General features: G+C 41.5%; 1 protein-coding gene across 1 annotated transcript; it reads left to right on the top strand.

Moving 5' to 3' along the window:
- lmo1 (LIM domain only 1) lies at positions 1–22,316 on the top strand. Its single transcript, XM_028401974.1, has 4 exons — positions 1–587; positions 13,609–13,822; positions 20,547–20,672; positions 22,038–22,316. Exons 1-4 carry the CDS (start codon positions 566–568, stop codon positions 22,141–22,143), a joined length of 468 nt encoding a protein of 155 aa, XP_028257775.1. The 5' UTR covers positions 1–565; the 3' UTR covers positions 22,144–22,316.
- Positions 22,317–23,003: the final 687 nt, after the last annotated feature.

Here is a 23,003-nt window from a genome sequence, read left to right as displayed (position 1 = left end):
GAGGCGAGCGCGGCGCATAAACTGGGAGAGAGGCGGTGCGAGTTTGCTTTTAGCAGTTGTCAGATTTGCAATTGGATTTGTTTGAATATAGTTGCCGTTTCGGAGCAAATGAGAACGAGAAAGAGAGAATATTAAGAGCGAGGAGAGCTCAGCCGTTCAGTCTGAGCGCCTGATTCGACCGTGTGTGCACAGTTACAGATAGGCGACACTAGATTTATATCGCTTTTCATTGTTTTGCCTTTTTTTTATTCGCATGGAATTTATCAAGAGCAACCAACGCTGTTTGATCGCTATTTATTTGCATTACACTTCAGCCCGGATAGGGGGTTCTCGCCGCGTTTATCGCCGTATTCCGTGTATGAATTATTATTGATAGGAGGGAGGAAAACGTGCAGACGGTAATTCATCTTTCCAGGGGTTTTTTTTTTTGGTTTATCGAGGCGTAGTCTAGTCAGCCGCGCGTTTCAAAGCCATTTCCAGGAGAAGCTGTGAGCAGCCCGAGCGGTGCAGCCTGCTGGAGCCGAGGACGGATCGCCCGGGGAAGGACTCCTCGTTCCTCAGGACGATGGTGTTGGACAAGGAAGAGGGTGAGTAACGTCTGCGCTCGTACGATGCTACAACACGGGAAACTACATGACATTTTGCACGTTAAGTGTTTCCCCGTCGCCCCGGACCCTGCGCTCCCGCAGCCTCCGCTTCACATTGGCTTTATTTCCAGCCTCATTTAAACCACCACACGGTCCGTGTTTTCTCCAGGAAAACGCGCGGCTGCTTTCATAAAGTTAAGGTTCTCTTCCACAAATACAGCCGCTGCCAAACTGCAGCTTAGTTTGGAGGAGTTGCATGTTTATTTAGACAAGATTTTGTGTGTATATGTGTGAGTGTGTGTGTGTGTGATGTTTTGATGTGTAACCCGGAGTTTGAGGATACTCCACTCACTGCAGTGCATGTGGCTCCGTCTTTCTTTTCCTCCTCTTAAGTGCTTTTTGCGTCTGTGAAGTTGGCGAGGCAGCCTTTGACATCACCACGGGATGGAGATGACAGCAGAGTGCTTTTAACTTGATTGCAAATTATGGATAGCGCCGTGCAACGTTCACTCACTTTCCATCCAAATAGGCCTGCTTGCATTACTTATCTATTTCAATGTATTTAGGTTAATGGGTGAGGCAATCTAATTAATTTTAATTTAAATCAAACTCGCCTCTAATGTCGTCCCATTTTGGATTAACTGATGTCAGATGTGCTGTGCATTCATTCACATTGTGGTTCTCAGTCTATATCAACTTAATACATTAAACAGTGAGATATCTAATTACAAATTACAGCAAGCCTGCTAAAGGATTTGAATGGCTGGGTTGTTTCTCTTCCATCCTGTCACTTCTTTAGGAGTACTATGTGGGTTTGCTAACAGTATAGACCACCTGCTGGCATGCTGGCTATGACAGGCTCCTCAAACCATAAAACACCTTTTTTTCCCTGTTATTTCTCCAAGTAGAGTGTATTTCACTTCTATCTTCCTCCTCTTCACTCAAAATAGTAATGGGTGCATTTGTAACCTATTATTTATGTTTGAAAAATGGATATTTTCAATCTTAGCAGAGCATCCTTTCACTTACACATCCAAAAAAAAAACAATAAAAGGATTGCGGCAGAGACATAAATTGGTCTGTCTGGCCGAATCCATGTTGTGCTGCTAATGTACTCAAATTAACTCAACTGTAAATTGTCTCCTTTGAATGTCTGTCTAGCTAAAAGTTCCCTATATGATTCATGATTCAGATTGCTTTTAACAGTTATTGGCTAAGCAATATGGTAAATGTACAAGGTGATGCAAATGGCATTAGTGGGAAAGGATGCACAGGAGCATGTAATGCAGTCAATACTACATTAACTACTGATGCCCAATTACAGAACCAGGGAGAGAGGCTTTTAGGAGCATTAGGACTTGCAGAAAAGCTGAGATCACCTGCTGCTCATTGCCTAAAAGCTTCACCCTTTATTTGCTGGGCCCAACCAGCAGCTCCAGCATTTTGGCCAGGTTGTCAACAGAGCAGCTTGGATCTGGCCTCTTAGCATTTATTGGCTCTAAAGTTATAGTCTTGTCAATTCAGCCCTGTTGTCTAATGTATCCACTTAGTGCCTGCACAAATAAATGTGTGTCTGTGTGGTGATGGGAGGTGTGTGGGTTGGTGTTTTGGGTGGCCACATGGGTGTATGCATATGATTACTCTGTTTTTCATGATTGATTTACTATCATGCCTGTCTGTGTGTGCGTCTCTGTGAGTGTGTGTGTGTGTGTGAATAGCTTAAGTGTTCATATTTCAGTCCTTATGAAGCCTGTAAAGCAGATCATCGCTGTGTCTGGTCTTGTGTTCAAAGCCTGCGATCCAAGTTGGCAATGGAGTAATGATGCCGCTTGTTTGGCAGACTGTTTTTGAACTCTGACTTCTCTTAGAAAAGTCTGCAACAAATATGTGCAGCAAAAGCAATTACCAGAAATGAATCTGTGCCCCCCCCACCCCACCCTTATCTTAACTCCATTGAGAAAATCAGCCTGATACGAATCATTTCCCACTCCATCAAGAGTCACAAATGCAACTTATAATCTTAGACATGCTGCTGTAATTTTCAACCTAACGTTATGTTAGTCTCAGGTTGTTTGCAGGCACATATTGCACGTCTCGTCCTCGCACATAAACTAATCCCCTCATTCTCAGATGATTTGGTCATTAACTTGTAATATAGACTATCTGCTAAAGCACTGAGTCAGGAGGTAAGGGAGGGAGGGAGGACTGTAAAAAGGAATACAGGCACTGCTCTGTGAAATGACCTAATATGCAGGTTATAGTTAGCAATGAATAGCAACACATGTACCAAAAATATCCTGTGTCAACATTTTATTTCACCCGATGATATGAGGTTCCAATTTGCGTCTAATTTGAGAGGAAAAAGCAACTCAGCCATTTTCTCTCCTTCTTAGTACCAACTGCAGCAGAAGAAAGTGGGTCCACGCTGAAGGCATATTTTCGCTGAACATTACCATAACTACAGTATACTCTTTACTCTGACACCAGAAAAAAAAATCCCCCAGCTGCTGATACATCTCTGGTCACTGTTGCTTGTTAATGTGAGATCCTGTTATCATCCTGTCCAGTGAAATTTGTACATTCATAAGGCATGTGACTGAAAAGCAATGCTGCACGCTAACACAGACTGGCGACCTGTCGGCTGCTGTAATAAAACTTGGGCTTCAGGCTCCGATTTTTATTTTGAAATAATAGGAATTGCTTCATTCTTTACCAGTGTTACCATGGTAATACTGTCTTGTAGCGATGTTATATTGATTTAGAAAGTGGACAGTAATATTTCTTTTCTGTTATTTGGTTTCTGAGGGTTGATTTCTAATTTCCAGTTGGAGATTACTTTTATATGTTCCTTAAGTCTTTTCACTTTTACAAAGGAATGCAATTTGCTCTCTTGTATTTGCTATTTTCTAGGCTTATTGGTTTGCTCTTACTTCGAAATTAAACTTGCCCATTTCAAATATTGAAATTACATCTGGATTTTTGTGCTCTAGGCCTTGAACAATATTACAAACACATTGCTTCATTTGATATTTCTTAAGTCACCAGAGTATTTTTTCTTTTTTTATTAAGCAGGACAGTTGTGTGAGTGTGACCTGCGCATTAAGCAGTACCAGAATATACACGTGTGATGTTAACATGTCTTTCGCCCCTCAGTGTTTTGTCCATACTAAAGCTGTTCTCATTTTTCATTTTAGCTAAGCTCAGGGGGGGAAAAATGAACACAAAATCACATTAATGCCATTTTCAGCTGTGAGTGTTTAATTCCATCTAATCTGTGTCTGATCTTACAAATGCAGAATTCTCACCAGAGACAATTTCGTCTGTCACCACTAAACCTCTAGATCCCTATCTGTCCTGATCGTCTCACATTTACGAGTGCGGGAGATGTGTATCATTTTCCGTCATCTAAGTGGAATTCAAAGGGACGGAATTGAGACTTGAGAGACACGTGTTGGCAAGAGCGCCCACCTGCCTTCCATGTAAATGGCTGCACTCATCAGTGTGGAGCACAAACTCAATTATACACTCTTGAGCTGTAAGAGCATCCCTTTTATTGCTACCAGAGGCCACATGCTAGCCGTGTTATCGCACAAATTCTCACAACAAGATCTGTGGCTACCAGATGCCTCGCAGAGAACAGATGACCCGTGCTGTCCCAAGTCTGACCCTTTGTTTTCTATTCACTCCAAATGATGTTTCAGTTGGGTTATGTGAGAGCTGTGATTTCTGAGCAGGGCAAAACATATGAAAGTTCTGTTTCTACAAAGTTAAGAAGTGTCTCAACATAAAGCATGCAAACATGCTACAAAGCTATGGATTACATACTGTCATGAGTAGCTACATGCATGTTGCACGTATGCACACTGTTTCTTCCTCGTCTGTTTGAACCTGTTGGAAATAGGTCTCTCTGCCAGCTGTCACTGCAAACCTGACTCTCTCATGCGGCTGTTGACTACACTCATGTTGTGGTGGGGCGAGAAAAAAAAAGATTTCCTCCACTGATGCCTCTACAAACACACACACACACACACACAGATGCAGTTACGGCACCTTCTCATCAGTTTCTTTTTACATAAAGTTATTTATTCACCTGTTTACCTATTGCACGCTCTCTGTTCTGACTTGTTTGACATTGTGATGCGCTCTATAAAGCTTATTCTTTACTCTGTGGGAAATCACTTCAACTTTTTTCTGTCATCATAGGCTTAGAAAAAGGAAGACAGGAGACATGGGAAAGAGGAATGACATGCTGCAAAGTTCTTGAGATGAGCAGATGTCAAACTACAGTGTCACCAGCTGTGTTGCTTGGCAGCTGAGTGCATTATTATAATAAAGAAAAATGACAGATCTAAAAGACTTCAGACCCAGAGTAAGCAAGGGTGGTTTCTCCCCTCATGTGTAACTGAATCTGATATCATAATTGCACTGATGTCTGTTCTGATGACTCAAAGCAAACTGATCTTTTGTCATTTAGTCAGTATTAAGCAGGTAATTCAATCCTGCCTTATAAAAGCATCTGATGCATATTTCTTCAAAGCATCACTGTGTTACTACTGTGTTCAATGCCTATAGTTATTTTGGGGAGTTGCAAAACTCTGATATGAGATAATGATTTTTTTCCAGCATTAACAGCTTCTGTTTGAATTTGTGCCGGCACAGTGTTGTCCTAGTGGGAAGTAGGAAGCCTCTGGTAAACAGTGTGCAGAGTTAGCTAGGGTGAAAATTTAATAGGAAACTGATGTTATTTTTTTTCCAAGTGGCAACACATCAGAGAATAAAAAGTGGACAATTGTTACAAATAAATTGTGAAGTTTGTTTGCGTCTGCCTGTCCTTAACATGAGGAAAAAGACACTAGTGAATCAGACTTTTAAGTGTGTTTTTGTTTTCTTCTGAGCATCTGATGTTTTTAGCCATGTGTGTGTGTGTGTGTGTGGTGGCGCTGAGGGTGGCAATGTTGGTTGACCAGTAAAAGAGACTTTGTTCTTGTGGGTGTAAGAAAGGAGCACAACCTCTAGGGGCTGCTAGCGAGGCCTTGTGACTTTCAGTTTAACTTGATATCCCTCTGCTTAGAGGCAAAACACCAAACACCTCAATCCCATGCACAACTCCTATTTGGCAGTCCTGTAACTTGCGGGATCCTTTTTCCATGCCCCATATAACCAATCTTAAAAGGACGTCTACATGACATTACATTTTACATTTATTTATCACTGAATCAACACAAATTAAAAGCATCTGCAGAGCTTCCTTTTTATAAAAATTTAAAGAAATAAGGAGGCACGCTCATAAGACATAACCGCTATCTTGCTGGTAAATAGAAAAGCCTGGGGTGCCTTCTTTTAAATACCCACCGAACTTGCTGAGAACTAATCTCTTATTGGATGACCTTCAGTAAATAAAAATCTTAAGTAGCTAATTAAAGCCTGTGATTAAGGGGGGGAGTTCTTCTTTGCTTCTCAAAAGCTAATAGATTAGGTTTTGGATATTGAAGTTGTTGATTTAATCAGCACCGTTAACTATAAAGACAGACCGAGAGGCGAATGACAGCTGCCATGCACATGCATTCCCCAGTGAACTTCACATGAACTTGCTCATCTTGGACTCCCCCCTCCACACATTTCATTTTATTCCATTTCATTTGACCAGTTGTCTCTTGCTGAATTGCCATTTGATTTTAGCCAGTAACAAGAATTACTCCTTGAGGAAATAGGGTCAATCTTTATATTATGAGGTAATATAAAAGTTAAAAGGAATTTATTAAAGTCATATTCATAATGAAACATCAAATATCATCTGCAATATGCCCCTCTTGAGAGCTTTTGGACAGCCTGACTACACAAGACAGCTTCGTTTCCATCAGAGCAAATTCTCATGATCACCTCCACTCTAATTGTGCGCCCAGCAAAACCTCCCTCATTATTTACCCCATCAGGTGTAGAGGAGTAGGTGCTTGAATGACATTAGAGGCCCATGCTGCCAAATAACTGCCCCCCTGTGGGGAATTTGCATTATTCAAGATTAAAGAACCTCACACACAGTGCACCACAGTATGGTGTTCCTTATTCCCCTCCATTTTCAACACACCGAGGACCCTGAATGGCACACCTGTCTCCTGGCATATCCTTTGAAATAATAAGTGCGCAGTAATTGCTGGGGAGTGGGGAGGATTTTGTACATCACTTCCTGACCTCATGAGTGACACAAACTTTAGAGGGCTACATTAACTCCTCTCCAAATGCATTTTTAATGGGGACTAAAAAGTGTTTGTGCATTCTGTTCCGGATGGCGGAAAGTGGCCATGACAGGTCTAATGGTTTGATTCTTTATTTTATTTATTTATTTTTTTGACAGGAATTATGAAGTGGCAGATAAGATTGCCTCTTCTATAAAAGTTTTAGGGATGGATGGGTCTTTCTTTCATTCAGTCTCAAATGCAGACTCCAGAGGAAATGGCATCCGAGCACTGTAAAACGCAGGCATTCACCCTCTCGGTTAATGGCAGGTTGCACTTCAATAAACAAGGGTTAAAAAAAGGAAGTGTGGGGGTGCATGTGATTGGCCATACTATATCTTCTCTCCTCCTCTGTCAATGCTTTGACAGTCTGCTTGCTTTAAGAGCTCTCATGGGTTATTTGGGGTAAATCTGCGTGATAAAATCATGAATGTTTTGTGTCTTTTTTCCTCTTCCTCATTCATCTTGTTCCCTCACCCCCCCCCCCTTCTCACTCTGTTTCTGCTCTTGACAGCTTACCTTGCAGAGCTCTAATCTCAACCTACTACTGAGCAACCAAGTGTTGGAACAAGTCGCCTTCTGTAATAATCAGGAAACTCTGCCAGTTTCATGTCTTTTTTTAAAAAAAAAGCAGCAATGAATTTAATTAGAAAGCTGTTGCATATCTCTGTGATACATTTCTTTTAATTAACCCCATGTGAATAAATTAAAAATAATAGGGGGCTGAAAAGTGTGGAAAAAACACCCTAATGAAGTTTTCCGTTAATTGGGATGGAGTTTGCAGCCAAACCACAGTGAGTAGTGAGCACCAGGAGCTAACAATGCCTTCTGTAAGCCTCAGAAAAGGGCCCAGGGCCTTCGTGCTGACTTCAAGTGTAAGAAATGCACCTCTGACGTGATGGAAATGACCGTGGGCTGGGAGAAAAGGCAGTCCTGTTCCAGGCTGCTCTGCTGAGACTCCCCATGCCGCGCTTGAAGCTGGGCCAGTGTTATTGCAGCCCTAATGCGGCTGACTCATTTGGAGCGGATCAGGAGTAATTATGGTAGGGAAAGTGGCTGCCGACCGTGGGGGTCAGGACACTTGTAACATGTGAAAAGAGCAATTATTCCAGGAGACAAAACCCTCCCTTATCCTGGGCAGTGCCAGGGTCAATGCAAGGGACGGCTGGGCTCCGTTTCAGCGGGGCTTATTAGCCGCAGCAAGCTGCAAAGTTTGAGAGAGTGCATCTTGTTAATGAACAGTCCCCTCCTCAACTGCACCAGCCCTGTCTGCTCTCTCTCCTACTTACTGTGGGTGTTAATTATGTCATAATCATAGCATGCATACAGTCCCAGAAATCACCTCACAGACCCCAGCATTCATACACAACCATCTGGAAAAGTAGCATGCCGTACAGTAATATAGAAGGCTCTTAGAGCACATTATAAGAAAAAAAACACACAGCCAGTATGAAATGTAATATTGACTTGGGCCTTGTAAGAAACTACCTAATTTGAAAGAGAGTGCATGTGTCTTTCTCTGTGAGTGTGCTTTCATGCGTATCTTTTCCTTTACTTCTTGCGAAAGCTCCAACTAACGATAGGAACATGAATCTGTGGTCTTTATTTTGTTTATCATTCAGAATACGCTCATCAGGCTGCTTTTCAACTGACATGTGTATTCCAGCTGATATTATTACCAGATGTCTTGTATTTTGTCTTGGCGATAGAAAAACATGTCTATGGGCTCAATTACAGCGATGATGGAAGTTGAATGAAAGGGCCTGATTTATGCACACAATGGCAAGACATCTGCATGAGATGCCTATTAACCTTAGTGGCAGACACCTTGGCCCAGGGACAAATTTTATTTGGGATTGCCATGGCCACAGCACTTACATTGGAGGCTGTAACACAAAAGATAGGACTAAACTGCAGACTCCGATTGACTGTAAGGGTTTGTCTAATACAGAGCCAACAGTGATTTTTGACTTTATACCATTCTGTACTTTAATGCTTGTTTTTGTGTTGTACCATCCATATATATAATATAATATAATATAATATAATATAATATAATGTTTCTTTTAAGATGTATTTAGTCATGCAGGGTTAATGTGCATCTGGCTGATTTGTGCAGAAGTGCTTTGAATTAAGAGATGATGGTGGTGCTGATTATTATGACAAATGCACTTGTTCCAAATAAATGCAATCATTTACTTCTGTAGTCTATAATTTCCGTGAGCATCCCAGCATATTCACCACACTAGTGGCTAACGCTTCCTCATTTAGTGCAGCTGGGAGCTGGAATTATAGGGGCCCCTGAGAGGAGGCCCACCCAGGGCCAGCTTCCACTTCCTTGAAAGCCCCCCCCCACCCACCCACCCATGTGTCAGGAAGGCTGAATGATTCTCATCAAGATCCTTTACCTCCCCATGAACCAGCATCCAGTCTGCATCACACCATGGCGTCAGTGCTTTTAATTGATCAAAAGACATTTAACCAAACACAGAAGCAGATGTAACTGTCCTTTCTGCCATTAAGGTTGAGTGCCTGTGCGAGCAGCTGTTCCTCTGGGATCATGTGTGTAGTAGAGTGTAGTGAAGGCTACCATGAATTCAAGTAATTTTTCTTACCATTTATGAAAAAAAAACATTAATCCAACAACAATCAAGTTGCTTGGCAACCATTTTGATAACAGATGAGCCAGTTTAACAATCCATCAAGTAAACTGTCACCGGTTTAAGTCCCTCTGAACATTTTTTCTGTTGTATACCACTGCAAACTGAAGCAGGATGTATCAGCTGTTGTGATTATGCAGCCCAGTCTCACAGAAAATTGTGTAATAGCTATGTTGGTCAAGAGTGCTAAAGATAGTTTCACAATAAAGGCTCAGAAAACGTGAGATGCCTATGTTTTTGGGGCTATTGTTGGGGTGGGACTTGTGACCTTGGCAACCTCAAAAATAGAGTGTTTTGTGGTCGGGGTTTTAAAACCCAAACCACGATCTTCTCCTAAACTCAACCAAATATTTTTGTTGGCCAAACCTAACCAAGCGAACAGAGCGAAAGCACCAAGAAACACTGACAATGAACAAAAGTAAAATTTTACTATAAAATTATATGCATAAATAATAGGAAAAATAATTCTACATAGGATCAAGCTATAGTCTTCCGTGCTAATCCTGTGTGTGAGCATTTATTGTGAAATTAATACATTTTGTCCTGTGTACCAATGTACCAAATACCACATTCTGTGAGAATGGTCTGGATTATTATGATTACTATTATTTAACCCCATGGCACTTGATGCAAGGGCAATAACAAGTCTTCCTTTAGCCTCCAAGAAATGACAGAGTATAGCTTTAATTGGCCCTTAGAAGGATGGTTGGACTGACATTATTATAAACCTCATACAATTCAAGGACTTGTTTATTTATTTTTTAAAAGCGTTTGGAGGAAATCGTCTGTCCTTTTGGTCCTGCCATTACTGTATTTCCTTGAGTTTTCCATACTGTGCATTTTCTTTTAAAACCTTAAATATATCAAAAAAGGTTAGTGGCCTGAAGTGATTTTTTGATAGCTGTAGATGATGGAAGTGTAAATGGGGTAACAGCAATCGGATGCTATCTATAATGGAAAATACATGCTCTGACAGACTGCTTGGGCTGAGTAAAACTAACTGTACATATTCTTGAAAGATAGCATCTTAAAGAAAGGGAGAGATGACAGGCCTTTACACACAGTGCTAATGGCAAATTAAATTCTTTCTTGGCAGGGATATTTGGCAGGGCAAGTGCTGTCTCTTCACTTTGAGGGGTAAAAATGTATCCCTTGTTGGAGAATGAATTGTGATGTGGAGAGGTATGCTTTTGGTGACATCAAATGACACTGGAAGGTCAGCAGCACTTGTATCTGTTAAATGGATTGGATTAAGTGGAGGCTGCCTCCTAGTCTGCTGCTTCCTTTCATAATGCAGCTTTTCTTGCTGGGAGGTGGCAAGCAGAGGAGGTTCTGTTCAACTCCGCCGTTTCACAGAGCACCGGGAGTGGTGACAGGTGCAAGAAAATGTCTCGTGGCATTAAGGGAATTGAAAAGACATTTACTTTACACAATAATTTTTTTCTGTCTCTGCTCTTTGTTTAGGAGGTTTTAGCTACAGCTTTCTACACTGCTATTAAAGCTGTTTTCCAGAGGCTGCTTTGGTGGAAGACATCAAACTCGTGTTTGTTCCCTGCAATGGGTTCAAGAAAGAGTTTGAATGTGCAATGGGTGCTTTTCCACTCAGACATCTCTCTCGCAGGGAGGCCTAAAGCACCAACATATATGCGTGAAGAAATATCCAACTAACTGCAAACACGGAACCTGGGTCACAGACTGTGTTGTCATTTTAATGATGCTGAGCCGGCTTTTAAAAGTGTGTATCCATTGCTGGGGTTGAGTAGCATACAGCAACTGCAGGATAGGTTAAGCTTTGGCCTTTTCAAATGTGATGTAAAACACACATATGATATGTTTGAGGAGTGTGTGGGGCTGGTGGTGGTCTCAACCAATTAGTAGTAGTTCTCTGGAGGTGGAGAAACGACCTTTTTGTATAATTAGTTCTCTTATTTAAAGCAAAGATTTTGAGTAGAATAACTAATTAGGTGTCATAAAAGGCAAATTAAAGATTTTTGTGATCCTTGGAGGAATTGCAGCAACTCCATTCTTTTTCTTAGCGCATGTACACAGACAGACACACATAGGCATTTGCTCTCTCTCCTCATTAAGACTGTTTTTAGTTCTGTAGAAGCCTGTCAGGCGAGCACTGTTGGCATACCTGCAGAGAGCTCCACTAACAAGCCATGAAATACAGGTAGAAGAGTCCGCCCTTATCCAGTGTGGCTTGAATTTGAAGCTTTTTAGCTTCATTTACACTGAACATTGGTATTTATAGCAGGTTTTGTGATCCTAATGCGCCAGCTTCAAGGGGTCTGTTTTGGGGAGGGAGGGGGGTGAGGGAGTTGGAGGGCAGGCGGAACACTAATTGATGGCTCCCATCACCAGCACTGGACCAATTAGCCTCTCCTTTCCACTTCTGATAAAGAAATAAGACGGCTCAACACCACTGGAGCACTTACTGACATATAAACCAAAGCCATAAATTTGACTAACAAGCTCTCCTATTTCTTTCACCTCTTTTTTTAAAGGGGAAATGCTAATTATATTACATTCATAGCACTATTGATGTGGGGATGGCCAAAAATTGCAGAGCAAATCTGGATCCAATAAGGTACTTTGTGAGTCCATTTGCATGTGTGTGTGTGTGTGTGTGCATGTGAAAGAGACAGAAAGTGAGAGAAAATTGTGATTTTTCCATTCCAAAGAAGTTCTTCTGAAAAGATTTTTTGTGAAAGAAGGCGAACCTGACAGACTTAGCTGAGAAAAACAGTGTGCAGAGCGAAGCAGTTACCAGCATACTGCAAAAGTTCAAGTCAAATAGCTGTTCTCACACACAACCATAGCATAACACTGTCAAAACTGCATAGTCTCCAGCTGAAGAAATGTAAATACAAACTTTATTAAGTCTGGACAAAGTCCCTCCATGCAACTCTAAAGTGCAACAGCGAAACTGTGACATTTCATAAAAAATAGCATGTCTTTAAAACGGGCCTTTACAGATACCCACACATACAAAATGTTGGCCTAACCCCCTGTGATGCAGAGTGTCCAGTCTTTTTTTTTTTTTTTTAGAAAGAGAGAGAGAAATGTGTTTTGAAAGTAGAGTGGCAAGTGGCGTCCACTGTGTGTTCTTTTAGACAGATCAATAGCTCAGTGTGTGAGAGAGTGTCTTAAGAGCTGTTGTCTTGTGCTTTCAGCTGTGGCAGACCTGTTAGTGCTACAGAGGGGAGCTGCGCGCCCCTGCCTCTGTACCAGCAGTGGCCTGAGGGGGGCTTTTAGTCCAAACACAAATGTCAACCACACATAGACTATTAGTGTTTAGTGCAGTTATTAAATGGACTTTATTTGTCCTTTAGGAGGCTAAAAGGCGCACTTAAAGGGGACCTGCGTGACAGCAGGGCAATTTGCGAGTTTGGTAACTTAGGCTCGCTCATTGCAGACACATGAGTACAGATAAGTGTAAAAGGAGGAGAGGGCTGTAATGCTTTGAGTGGGGAACAGTGTGTGTGTGTTTGTGGTTTGTGTGCACACATACATGTGTGTGAGTCTGCCTCTGTGTGAATCCCTGTGTGTGTGGACGAAACACACATAGTGAGTGTATGCTAAAAGGCACTTAGGCCATAACATATCTCACTGGGGTCTGGTAGCAGCGTTTTTGTGGTCAGAGGCCTTTTAAAAGGTTAATGTTAATCTATACCAAACAAAGCCCATGAGGAGCTTTTACAGCTGTGGACAGTTGAGTGAAATGGGCTTTGATGAAATGGTAGGTAACTAACATACTACACAGCTTGTTGTAAGTACAGCAGAAAGCAAAATAAACATTGTCTTTTATTCACAGAAATACCTGTGACATTCCCCCTTCCTCTGAAGCCTGCTGCCAGTGATCATGTAACTTTTGTATTACAGCATGTTCTTAGTGGAACAAGCAAGTCAAGGCTTTGTAGTCCAATGTGACCTGTGTGCCTATCTACATGGAAGAATGTTTTCTTTAATGCATATGAAGCAGGTAGGCAGTGTGCTGTGGCCGTGTGCAAGGCCAGGCTTAGACGCCTCGAGAAGCAGCCAGCTTATCAAAAAGAGAACATGAAAAGTCACTCGTGTTCCTGGGCCGTAAATCACGCATGGCTGTTTGTCTCCTTATCACTACAGGTGTGCCGATGCTCTCCGTCCAGCCCAAAGGGAAACAGAAGGGGTGTGCTGGCTGCAATCGCAAGATTAAAGACCGCTACCTGCTCAAGGCCCTGGACAAATACTGGCATGAGGACTGTCTCAAATGTGCCTGCTGTGACTGCCGCCTGGGGGAGGTGGGCTCCACCCTCTATACGAAAGCCAACCTCATCCTCTGTCGCAGGGACTACCTGAGGCAAGAAAGACACACAATCACCTTTTCACACTCACAACAGACACAAAAGCCACAATATTCCAAGAGCTGCGTGACATTAAAAGATCACAAGCTTTTTCTTTTACCTCCTATTGTGTTTTGCTTTGGTTTCTCAGTGTGTTCACTGCGCCACCAAAACATAGGCAAATATTCCTCGGTGTTACACCCCAACCAAACACAATAAGAGTTTGCTGCTCTCATATTCTGTAACAGCATGCATATAGTGGAGAGTCATGTTTAAACACAAGTGCGTTTCACTGGCAGAAATAAAAACACATTTCAGGATTTTTGGAGCAACACATCTCCATATTTGTAATCTACAAATAATGTAATTAAACTCTGCAAACATCAAAACCTGAGTAACATAGTCATGGGTTTTCAGTGCCACCATGGCCACAATGCTACGTGCATCATCGCACAGTGCACTATATTAAAAAATTACACCACAACACTGCACAAGTTACCTCCGTAGCAGTTTTTAAGCTCACTGTGGAGATTCTTGGCAGGCCCTGACTTCTAAGGGGCAACTAATCCAAATTATATGGTTGTTGTGAACTGACACACTAAGATTTGATTGCATTAGTTCATATGCAGAACTGCAATTACACAACGCAGCTCTAGAGGTTACCTCCCTTTTTTTTATTGGCCAAAAATGGTCCTTCATATAACAATTCATTTTGTCGCATTAATAGATGTGACTACAAGACACTGAGTCTCTGTGTTTACATGAACACAGAGGAGTTCTGTAATGAAGTAGACATGCTCTCAGTTGTATCAGAGATGTAGGCTGTAAGAAACCTCCAGGCAGGCTTGTTGCTTTACCAGTGCCCCCCCCCCACCCACCACCCCCCATCAGATGCCCCTGCCATCTGCTTGTTAAATTAAACATGACCATTTCCTGGGCGTTAGGTCACATTCCCTACCATTTATTTGAGAGGAAATCCTCTTGGGACTGACTTAGGGATGTCGGTGCCTTAGGCCCCCCCCCCTCAAAACTCCCTGTTCTGCACCATCCTCCCCCCTTTTTTCCTTTCCCCATTTCCATTCAGCCTTCTTGTCTCTCCCCACCCTGAACATTATCTCTGTCCTGCCCTGACCTGCTCAGGTTGGTGAAGTTTAATATGACAATTAAATTAAAAACAGCAGCATTATATTAAAATCACTACTCCAGAGTAAAGAGAACCTTAATAAACCTGTTTCTTCCTGCCTTACTCATGGCTTTCACTGACATTTTACTTTCATTTTAGCCTTTTCCCTTGACCTGAAAGAAGCCTGTAGCCCACTTGAGAGGCGCTTAGGGACGTTACGGTGAGATAGGCCATTACCATCCATCAGTCCCCACCCACAGTTAATGCTTTTAAGATGCAGTGAGAGGTCCACTAAGACCTGATGTTGCCCCCAGAAGGGGCAGATGGTGCAGATGAGGTAATAATAAATGGGCAAACGACCAAGAGAAGGCAAAAATGATGAAGCTCAAAGTTTCACTTGTTAAAATACATTAACTGAAAGAACAGCAACCTCCAACCCTGAAACCATAAGAGCCGGACTGGCACAGTTAGGAAGGAGGGGAAGCTTTCTCACATGTTAGACGGTAAGATGTGGAGGTCAGAGGAGGGACGGAACTGACAAACCAAGAGTCAGGAATAGTAAAATAAGAATAAAGAGGGAAAAGGAATAGAGAGCTTTCTGTGCTCCTCTGCTGCCCCAGATTGTCTAATGAAATCCATCCCACTCGCCTGCTCCTTAGCCTGCGACAAATGCAGAACACTTAATGGCTGAGATGCTTGAGATGAATTCTATTATGGAACAAATTAAAACCCTTGCCTTGCGCATAGAGAGGAGGCAGTATTGGAAAGTAGGTGATGCAGTATCCATCCGGTACTAGTTTCCTTTTCATTCCTTCTTTTCTGTGTATAGACGCAGGCTCCCCTCACCTGCAGTAATGAAGTTAAATCTGTGCACTGAATTAGCCTCCTGCACTTCATTAAATACAAGCAGTGGATCAAACACGCTTTGGTTATTTCCCAGGGTTTGGAACCCTGCCATGCTCACATTAATTATTATAGGAGCTCCATCTGTGATTGTCCTTCAGTGGCATTAGCAACTTATTGAATGTGCTCACACTTTTCTGAATCTTACACTTCAGCACACACACACACACACACCTCTCGTGCCCTTCAAAAACCTACCTGACTTTCACTTTTCTCTTTTTTCTTAACTTGGTCACATTTTTTTTAATTAAAAAACAAGAATATCAGATTGATTAGGCATGTCGTGGGCCACAGGTTGTACGTCTTCAGAGGGTTAACAATATAGTCAGGATGTGATCACCAGAACATGAAGGCTAAAATCATTTAATCTCCTATTTCACATATTAGAGTGGACATAATAGTCACCCACTTATCAAAATGGGATATAATTAACTGTTAGAGGAAAAGGTTTTCAAGATAATGAACATTATAAGTTGTCCACAAACTGATGAAATAGCAGGGAATGATGATGATAGCTCCATCTGGATGTGACTGTTTTTCAAATCTGTCCTCGCCATACTGCTTTAGGAAGTAAAACAGTTGTCTTCTTCCATAACAAGCACTCTTTTTTTCTGGGGCAAGAGAGATCTGAACAGAAAGGTTTACACTTTCAAAAAGACACAAGTGTTGGGGAAGGTCAGAACATGCGATGCATGCATTAACAGCTTTCCCTTTTATGAAATCTGACAAACCCTGTGCAGGCAGGGAAGTCTCAAAGCGCTCAGAGAACAGGTAGACAACTTCAAGAGCCACAGCCCAATCTGAAGGAAGCAATACAGAGAGGCAGCTGATGCACTGTAGGAGCTTTAAGGGTTTGAAGTTAGCAAAGCAGCAAGTTGAAAGAACTAAAGAAGGCCCTCTTTTCTCTAAAGACCCATTGTAATAACTCTATAACAGAGGAAGGAAAGCTTCTCCGCATTCCTGCCGTCCAACTCTGCACACAACATCCCACACCAGCACAGTTACATTTTTAGATGCCAGGCGAGAAATATGTTGAGGACTACAGCTATTCTTCAGTGTAGAAGTTTGTATAAAGATGAGGCTTTATATTACATAAATGTTGTCATATTATGCAAGTAAAAGCTACAGTGACATACACTACAAATAACTCTTCATCCAAAATAAACTGCAATGGAAACAGGTGATAAAAGCAGGTTAACTACTTTATGTTAAATAACAGATCAGACTATTTCACCAGATTGAATGTGTGGCACAAGGCACACGTCTCAAGTGTGCATCAACCTTTTAAAACAAAACAAATGGTGAAAATCTACCCTGGTGATCTAAATGTGATTTTTGATTTTCATGAAACAAGTGAGAACTGTGCTGAGCACTTGCATAAAGAGATCCGGAGTGTATGTGCAACAGTGTGGAGCTGATGGACTATGTCATGAATGGTGGTAAATGGGGTATTAATAGTTGAAGGCTGTATGAAGATTGAAACTGGGATTTATTGCAGCTCTATGATAACTGTAATGTCCAGTTAAAAGGGGTCATACTGTATGATATCAGATGATGAAATTCAAAAGTTCCTATAGTCAGCTTGCTTCCACTTTATTTTGCATTCTCTCATTGTGAAATCCATATAAGAATGTGTCACAGGTTGCAGAGAAGCAATCCAAATCTGCACTAGCCCTCAAATCCATTTCAATGAACCACAAAACAGTTTATTTGAAAGGAGGACCTTTTGTGCCTCAAACTCAGTTAAATTACCGATGATTGATCTGCAAAATACACAGAAGCCCATGCATTATAAGCAACTCTCAACAAGAACATCTTTCAAACATCTGCCTGTTACATTCTCTTTGAATAGAAATGCTGAAAACACTGTGATGATGTTGATATGTTTCTTTTTTTTCCTTTAGAGAATATTGATTTATTTAATCCAAATGACCACAGAAATTGAAGTACATGAGCCACTGCACTCCTGCAATACGGAACATGAGTCAGAACAATGCAAGGGAATTCTTTAGAAAAGAGACAATTCAGACAAATGTATAGCATAAAATAAATTGATGCTTTTCAAAACCAATTTGTAGTTAGTGTTATTGGAAAGTAGTGTTTCAGTTCTATGAAGCATAGCCAGTTTAAAAAAAGCATAACTATTAACATATAGAGTATATAAATCAAAGTGTTTGCTTTCTAGAATACGTATATATAGTGGAGCAAAATGCAGCTTTCAGTGTCTACCTGGCAGTCCCTCAGCCTATGCTATAAACATAGGTTATTGTTTTGTTCATATTCTACTACATAATAGGTAAATAATAATTTTATCATATGCACGGTGTCCATCTTAAAATCTTCAGTTTGTTGCCTTCTCTCAGCCGACATCATGTTTTTTGTGAGAAATTCACTGCTTACCATACATAGCGCCTCCTCAACTGTTACCGAAGAGACTACTGCAATGTGAATGATTGTGGCTGTTCCACAGAAGCAGGAAGAGAAGAGTGTAATGTGTTTGAACAGTTCTCTCAGACTGTAATCTCCTCTTAGCACAAGGAGCTCAATTAAGCCATATGCTGGTGCGACATTATAACCCAGACACATCAACTGTTGGCTGAAGAACTGTGTGAGTGGGGCACCACCGTATTCCAAGCACTTTCCAATATTCCAACTCTTCTGTGCCAGCTTTCCCGCCTGTGATTGTATATCACAAGGCAGATAAGGTAATCAGGTTGGCCTGAAGCATTTGAAGGCTACTAAGGTGATTAAGAAAGACCAGTGTCAGTTAATAGAAGAAACCATGGCACTGCAGCTTCATTCAGTTAACTCTACTGCCGCATTCAATTGGTCCTAGACTGCATTTGAACATGGATGATCCCTCAACGAGGTTGAACACAGGAGGTCAGTGTGGTTGCGCCAAGTGTTATAATAACGCAAGAAAAGAGGTAATTCCCCCGCTATTTGAATTTTTGGTTTGTAGAGAATATAAACATAGCTGCGAGGTAAAAAGCGGCCACAGAGGTGACACACCGGTTACACTGAAGGTAGAACTTAAGTGTCAGCAGCAAGCTGGGCCCCCCACCAGGCGTTTTCACAACCTGTATGTATCAACTGAGCACCATGTCTGCAGCCCAGTGGGGTGTAATGGAGATGGGTTACAGTAATCCTGCTAGCTGTTATAGGCGTGTGCACATCAGTCTCTGTAAGTGACCGAGGAGGCTCTTGAGGCTCTTTTACAACTTTAGTTCCCTGAGGGTGAGAAAAGAACATCACTGTGTGACCCCTCCCCTAGAGTAGGACTTGGGTGTGGTGAAACCTGAAAGAGGGGATTGTATTTTTGTTTTAAATTGCACTCACTGTTCACTATCACCGTTGACAATTTATGTGCTTTCGTTCACACAGACTCATCTCTTATGATACAAATGCTGGAATGTAATCGCAACAAGGTCAGCTTGTGTAGCATTGATGTTCGGTGCATTTTTGGATCAATACTGAATGTGTGAGAATTTTTTAGAAAGTCTTTGTGTGTCTCTGAGAAGAAACATGTTCTTTAGTGCACCCTGTGGGTGGCAGATGTCTACTGTATGAGAACATTCAGTTTTTTATTTTAGTGAAACAGTAAGCAGTTGTAACAATGTCTCAGTTTAACACCCCGTGAATCCCTCTCATGGAACATAACAACCTTTCTCCCTCTGTTTCTGTCTCTCCTGCTCCTCTGGGGCAGTGGCCCCTAATTAGAAGCAGGGCTGCTGGATAGACATTTTCTTTAACAAGGTGAAAGCAACTGAATGGGACTAGCATAAACCAGGCAGAATATCAACACTGCGACTCTTCTGTCTGAGCTCCACAAGTTTGGGGGAAAGTGTTTAACATACTGTTGGAATGACAATCTGCTGTTGCCTTATCCCCTCTTGCAAAGCTGTGAAGCGGGCCCTTCTCCTGCTGCAGAATATATAAATCTATCTGTGCTTCAGAATCTCCAAATTAAACATAGGGGCAGGCGCTTGGAAAATGAAAATGTAAATCTGACTGGGAAAAGCATTTGAGGTTCTTTTGCTTTGAGGAGAGAAGAGATCTACACCAGTGCCTCCTCGCTGTGTTTGTGACCTTTATCATTTGGCTCCTGTCTAATAAGCCTAAACAAGCTGCAGTGAGGTTTGAGCAGGAAAGTCTGTTCCTTGCAAAACATTTAGTTAACTCTTCAAGGTTACATTCAAAATTACTGTCTCTGAATGAAAAGGGGAGACAGAGAGAGAGAGCGGGGTTTGAGCCTGAATCCTGCTAACAGAAATCTTTTTGAACTCATGACTACATTATAGAATGTAGACTCTTGTGTAAAGATCCAGCACGCTTTGGTTAGAGACAGACTGGTTAGGTATTTTAGTTTGGAAAAAAGAAATATTTTCAACAGTTCAAATGGTACGCCTCAGACCTGTTTTCATTGCTTTTGCAATGTGCAATTGGGAGACTCTTTGAAGAAGGAGATTAAAACCATGTGATCATTTTAATTAGATCATTAGCCAAGAATTAAGATCTATGTTTGTAACTCTCATTAACAAAAATACCAACAGGATGCCAGGAAACATTTGTGCATTACATCCTGTATGTCCCGTTTGTTTTCTTCCTTCCAATGCAGCGTTTATTTTCTTTCTGCTATGTTTTTGTTTGCCTTTTTGTTGCATCAAGGTAAAGCGACGGTGGGTTAATCTCCGTCTGTCCTCTCTGTCTTTCAGGCTCTTTGGTACAACAGGGAACTGTGCAGCCTGCAGTAAACTGATCCCAGCCTTTGAAATGGTGATGAGAGCCAGAGATAATGTTTACCATTTGGACTGTTTTGCCTGTCAGCTTTGTAACCAGAGGTAAGAATGGGGATCATAACTGCAGAACAACAGCACTGTCTTAAAAAAAAACATGAATGGAATGTTAAAATATCCAGTAGCTTAACTATTAGAAGCTCAAGAATAAAATAGGAAGTTCTTTGATGCAAATGAAAATTTTGATTTTATTACAGTATTGCAGACCACAGTTAGTAAGTCTAGAGGGGAAAACACTAAAAGGTTGCTGTGCTGCATTTGCAATTCCCTGCTAATTATTTCCTATTATGACACACTGCCAGCACTTTGTCCTTGTTTGTGGTTCAATCTGTAAATCTTTTAAGCTTGGAGGGTGTAAAATTAGCTCTAGTTCTTATGTGTTCGAGGAGGTAAAGGAGCTACAACATGAAGTCCACTAGAGGTGTGTCGCTGCATAGGCAGAACAGACCTACACAGGTGTGAAATGGCGTTTCCTAAGGGATAGCAACTATTCTCAAATTGGACTGAGCACAAAGCCTATGGTATGATGTACATAGAATATGACATACCCAAATATTGCTTTTCCCCATTAATATACTGTCAGTAATGGCACCACTCAGAGAGCAGAGCGTCCTTTGCATGCTTGTCAGGGGTGCTGTGACCCTGTTCCTCCACACAGCACAAGCCCATTAACCTTCTGCAGGCCAGATTCAGTTACCATAGTGAACACCTGCTGTAAGGGAATTATGACTGCAGTCTCTCTTCTCAGCTGGCAGACGCGAAGCCAGGTCTCATCTGGCACAGTATTGCCATGGCTGTGACTGTTACCAGCTTTATTTACTGGGTTACCAGCCTGGCACATTACTAAAGCCAAGCTATTTTCAGCTATATCCTTATCTTCACTCCCCTTCAGTCACATTATGGAGCTGTGTCCACCGTGCTACACAAACAAAACAGCAGCATAGAGAGGAACCCACAGCAGGGCAGGCTGCTGTGGGTTATTTTCCCTCTTCAGTTGACTTTAAAGGAAAAATGTTCTCGAACACTGGAACCAAACTGGTGTGTAAAAAGCTAACCCCGTGGCAGAGTTTCCTTGGAAACTCTTGCAGCGCCACCACGGTTTTGCCAGGCCACGGGAGCTGACCTGCCTTTCACTGGGTCCCAGTGCTCCCGTCTCTCTGCTTTGAAATAGGACAGGGTTTTAATCTACTTTTATTTGAAGTCACACATTTATGGTGACCAACAAAACAGGCTTTGAATAGGATGAGGCACAGTGTCACAGCATGCATGAGGTAAAATGTCTCTCAAGCCAATCCAAGACAAACATCATTACCTGCAAAAACCACACACACACTCACAGACAAGTTTTACCAGGTGATCCCAGCAATAATTGGCCCTGTGTTTTCTTTTCTGTTTGTTCTCTGACTACAGGTTTTGCGTGGGGGACAAGTTTTTCCTAAAGAACAACATGATTTTGTGTCAAATGGACTATGAGGAAGGCCAGCTGAACGGAAGCTTTGAGGCACAGGTTCAATAGTTGGAACCTCATGGCAGCAACAATCGGCTCAACACTTTACACACAAGATGGATGTTCTGCTGCACTTGGAAAAAGACAAGCGTCTGTCTGCTTGCCTGCAATACTTTTTAAGACCCCTTTATCAGTCCCTAAGGACTTTATTGTAAATGTTCAACTTTTTGCCCCTCCCACACCCCAACACTGAGCAGTTACAAAATTTTGATGTACAGTTGTGCCTGCTTAGCTGAGCACTGTATTGCTTGTATGTTTTGTGAAATTTGTTTGAAGTTTGTTTTCTTTTAGAAATGGTTCACTGGAGGGTATGTACAGTCTGTTTTCTCTGTATATATAAACTGGAACATTTATTTTATGAAATGTAATGCAATTTTATTACTAGTGTGAATTAAAAATTCTTAAATGTTCATAGTGAGTTTTTTCTCTTACCAAAACCAAAGTTGTTGCAGGATGGTTGGCCCATGTGTTGATATGTAATCATGTACCCAAAACCTGCAGTGCTATAAAAAGCCTTGCAGGAGAAAAAAAAATATATTTGAAATCCTCTTTAAAACATGATGCAACAAAACAAGTTTTATTACATTTTGCAGAGTTCTGATGGAATTAGAAATGCTGTTTAAAATGAACTAAATAAGATTTTATTTGGAATAAAAGATTGCTTCTCCAAACTGTGTTGTTGTGAACGTGCAGGTGTCATGAAAGGGAGTGAGATAAGCTGAGCAGCTCTGTGTGATTCATGCTTCGCTAATTGCCATCTGATTATGAGGGTGAATTGGCCTGGAAATGAAATGCAACAGCAAATAAATTAGAGAGAAAATAAATGCTCATTGAGTTCGAGCTCATTCAGACTCATCAGCAACAGAAGT

The sequence above is a fragment of the Parambassis ranga genome, chromosome 3 (assembly GCF_900634625.1).
Source record: "Parambassis ranga chromosome 3, fParRan2.1, whole genome shotgun sequence".
NCBI lineage: Eukaryota > Metazoa > Chordata > Actinopteri > Ambassidae > Parambassis > Parambassis ranga.
This window is presented reverse-complemented; position numbering and strand designations above follow the sequence as displayed.

Excerpts from the sequence above, each read along its gene's own strand:
- lmo1 (XM_028401974.1), top strand. The coding sequence starts at position 566 with ATGGTGTTGGACAAGGAAGAGG. Across the intron at positions 13,823-20,546 it reads TGTCGCAGGGACTACCTGAG|GCTCTTTGGTACAACAGGGA; the intron begins GCAAGAAAGACA and ends TCTGTCTTTCAG. Across the intron at positions 20,673-22,037 it reads TGTCAGCTTTGTAACCAGAG|GTTTTGCGTGGGGGACAAGT; the intron begins GTAAGAATGGGG and ends CTCTGACTACAG.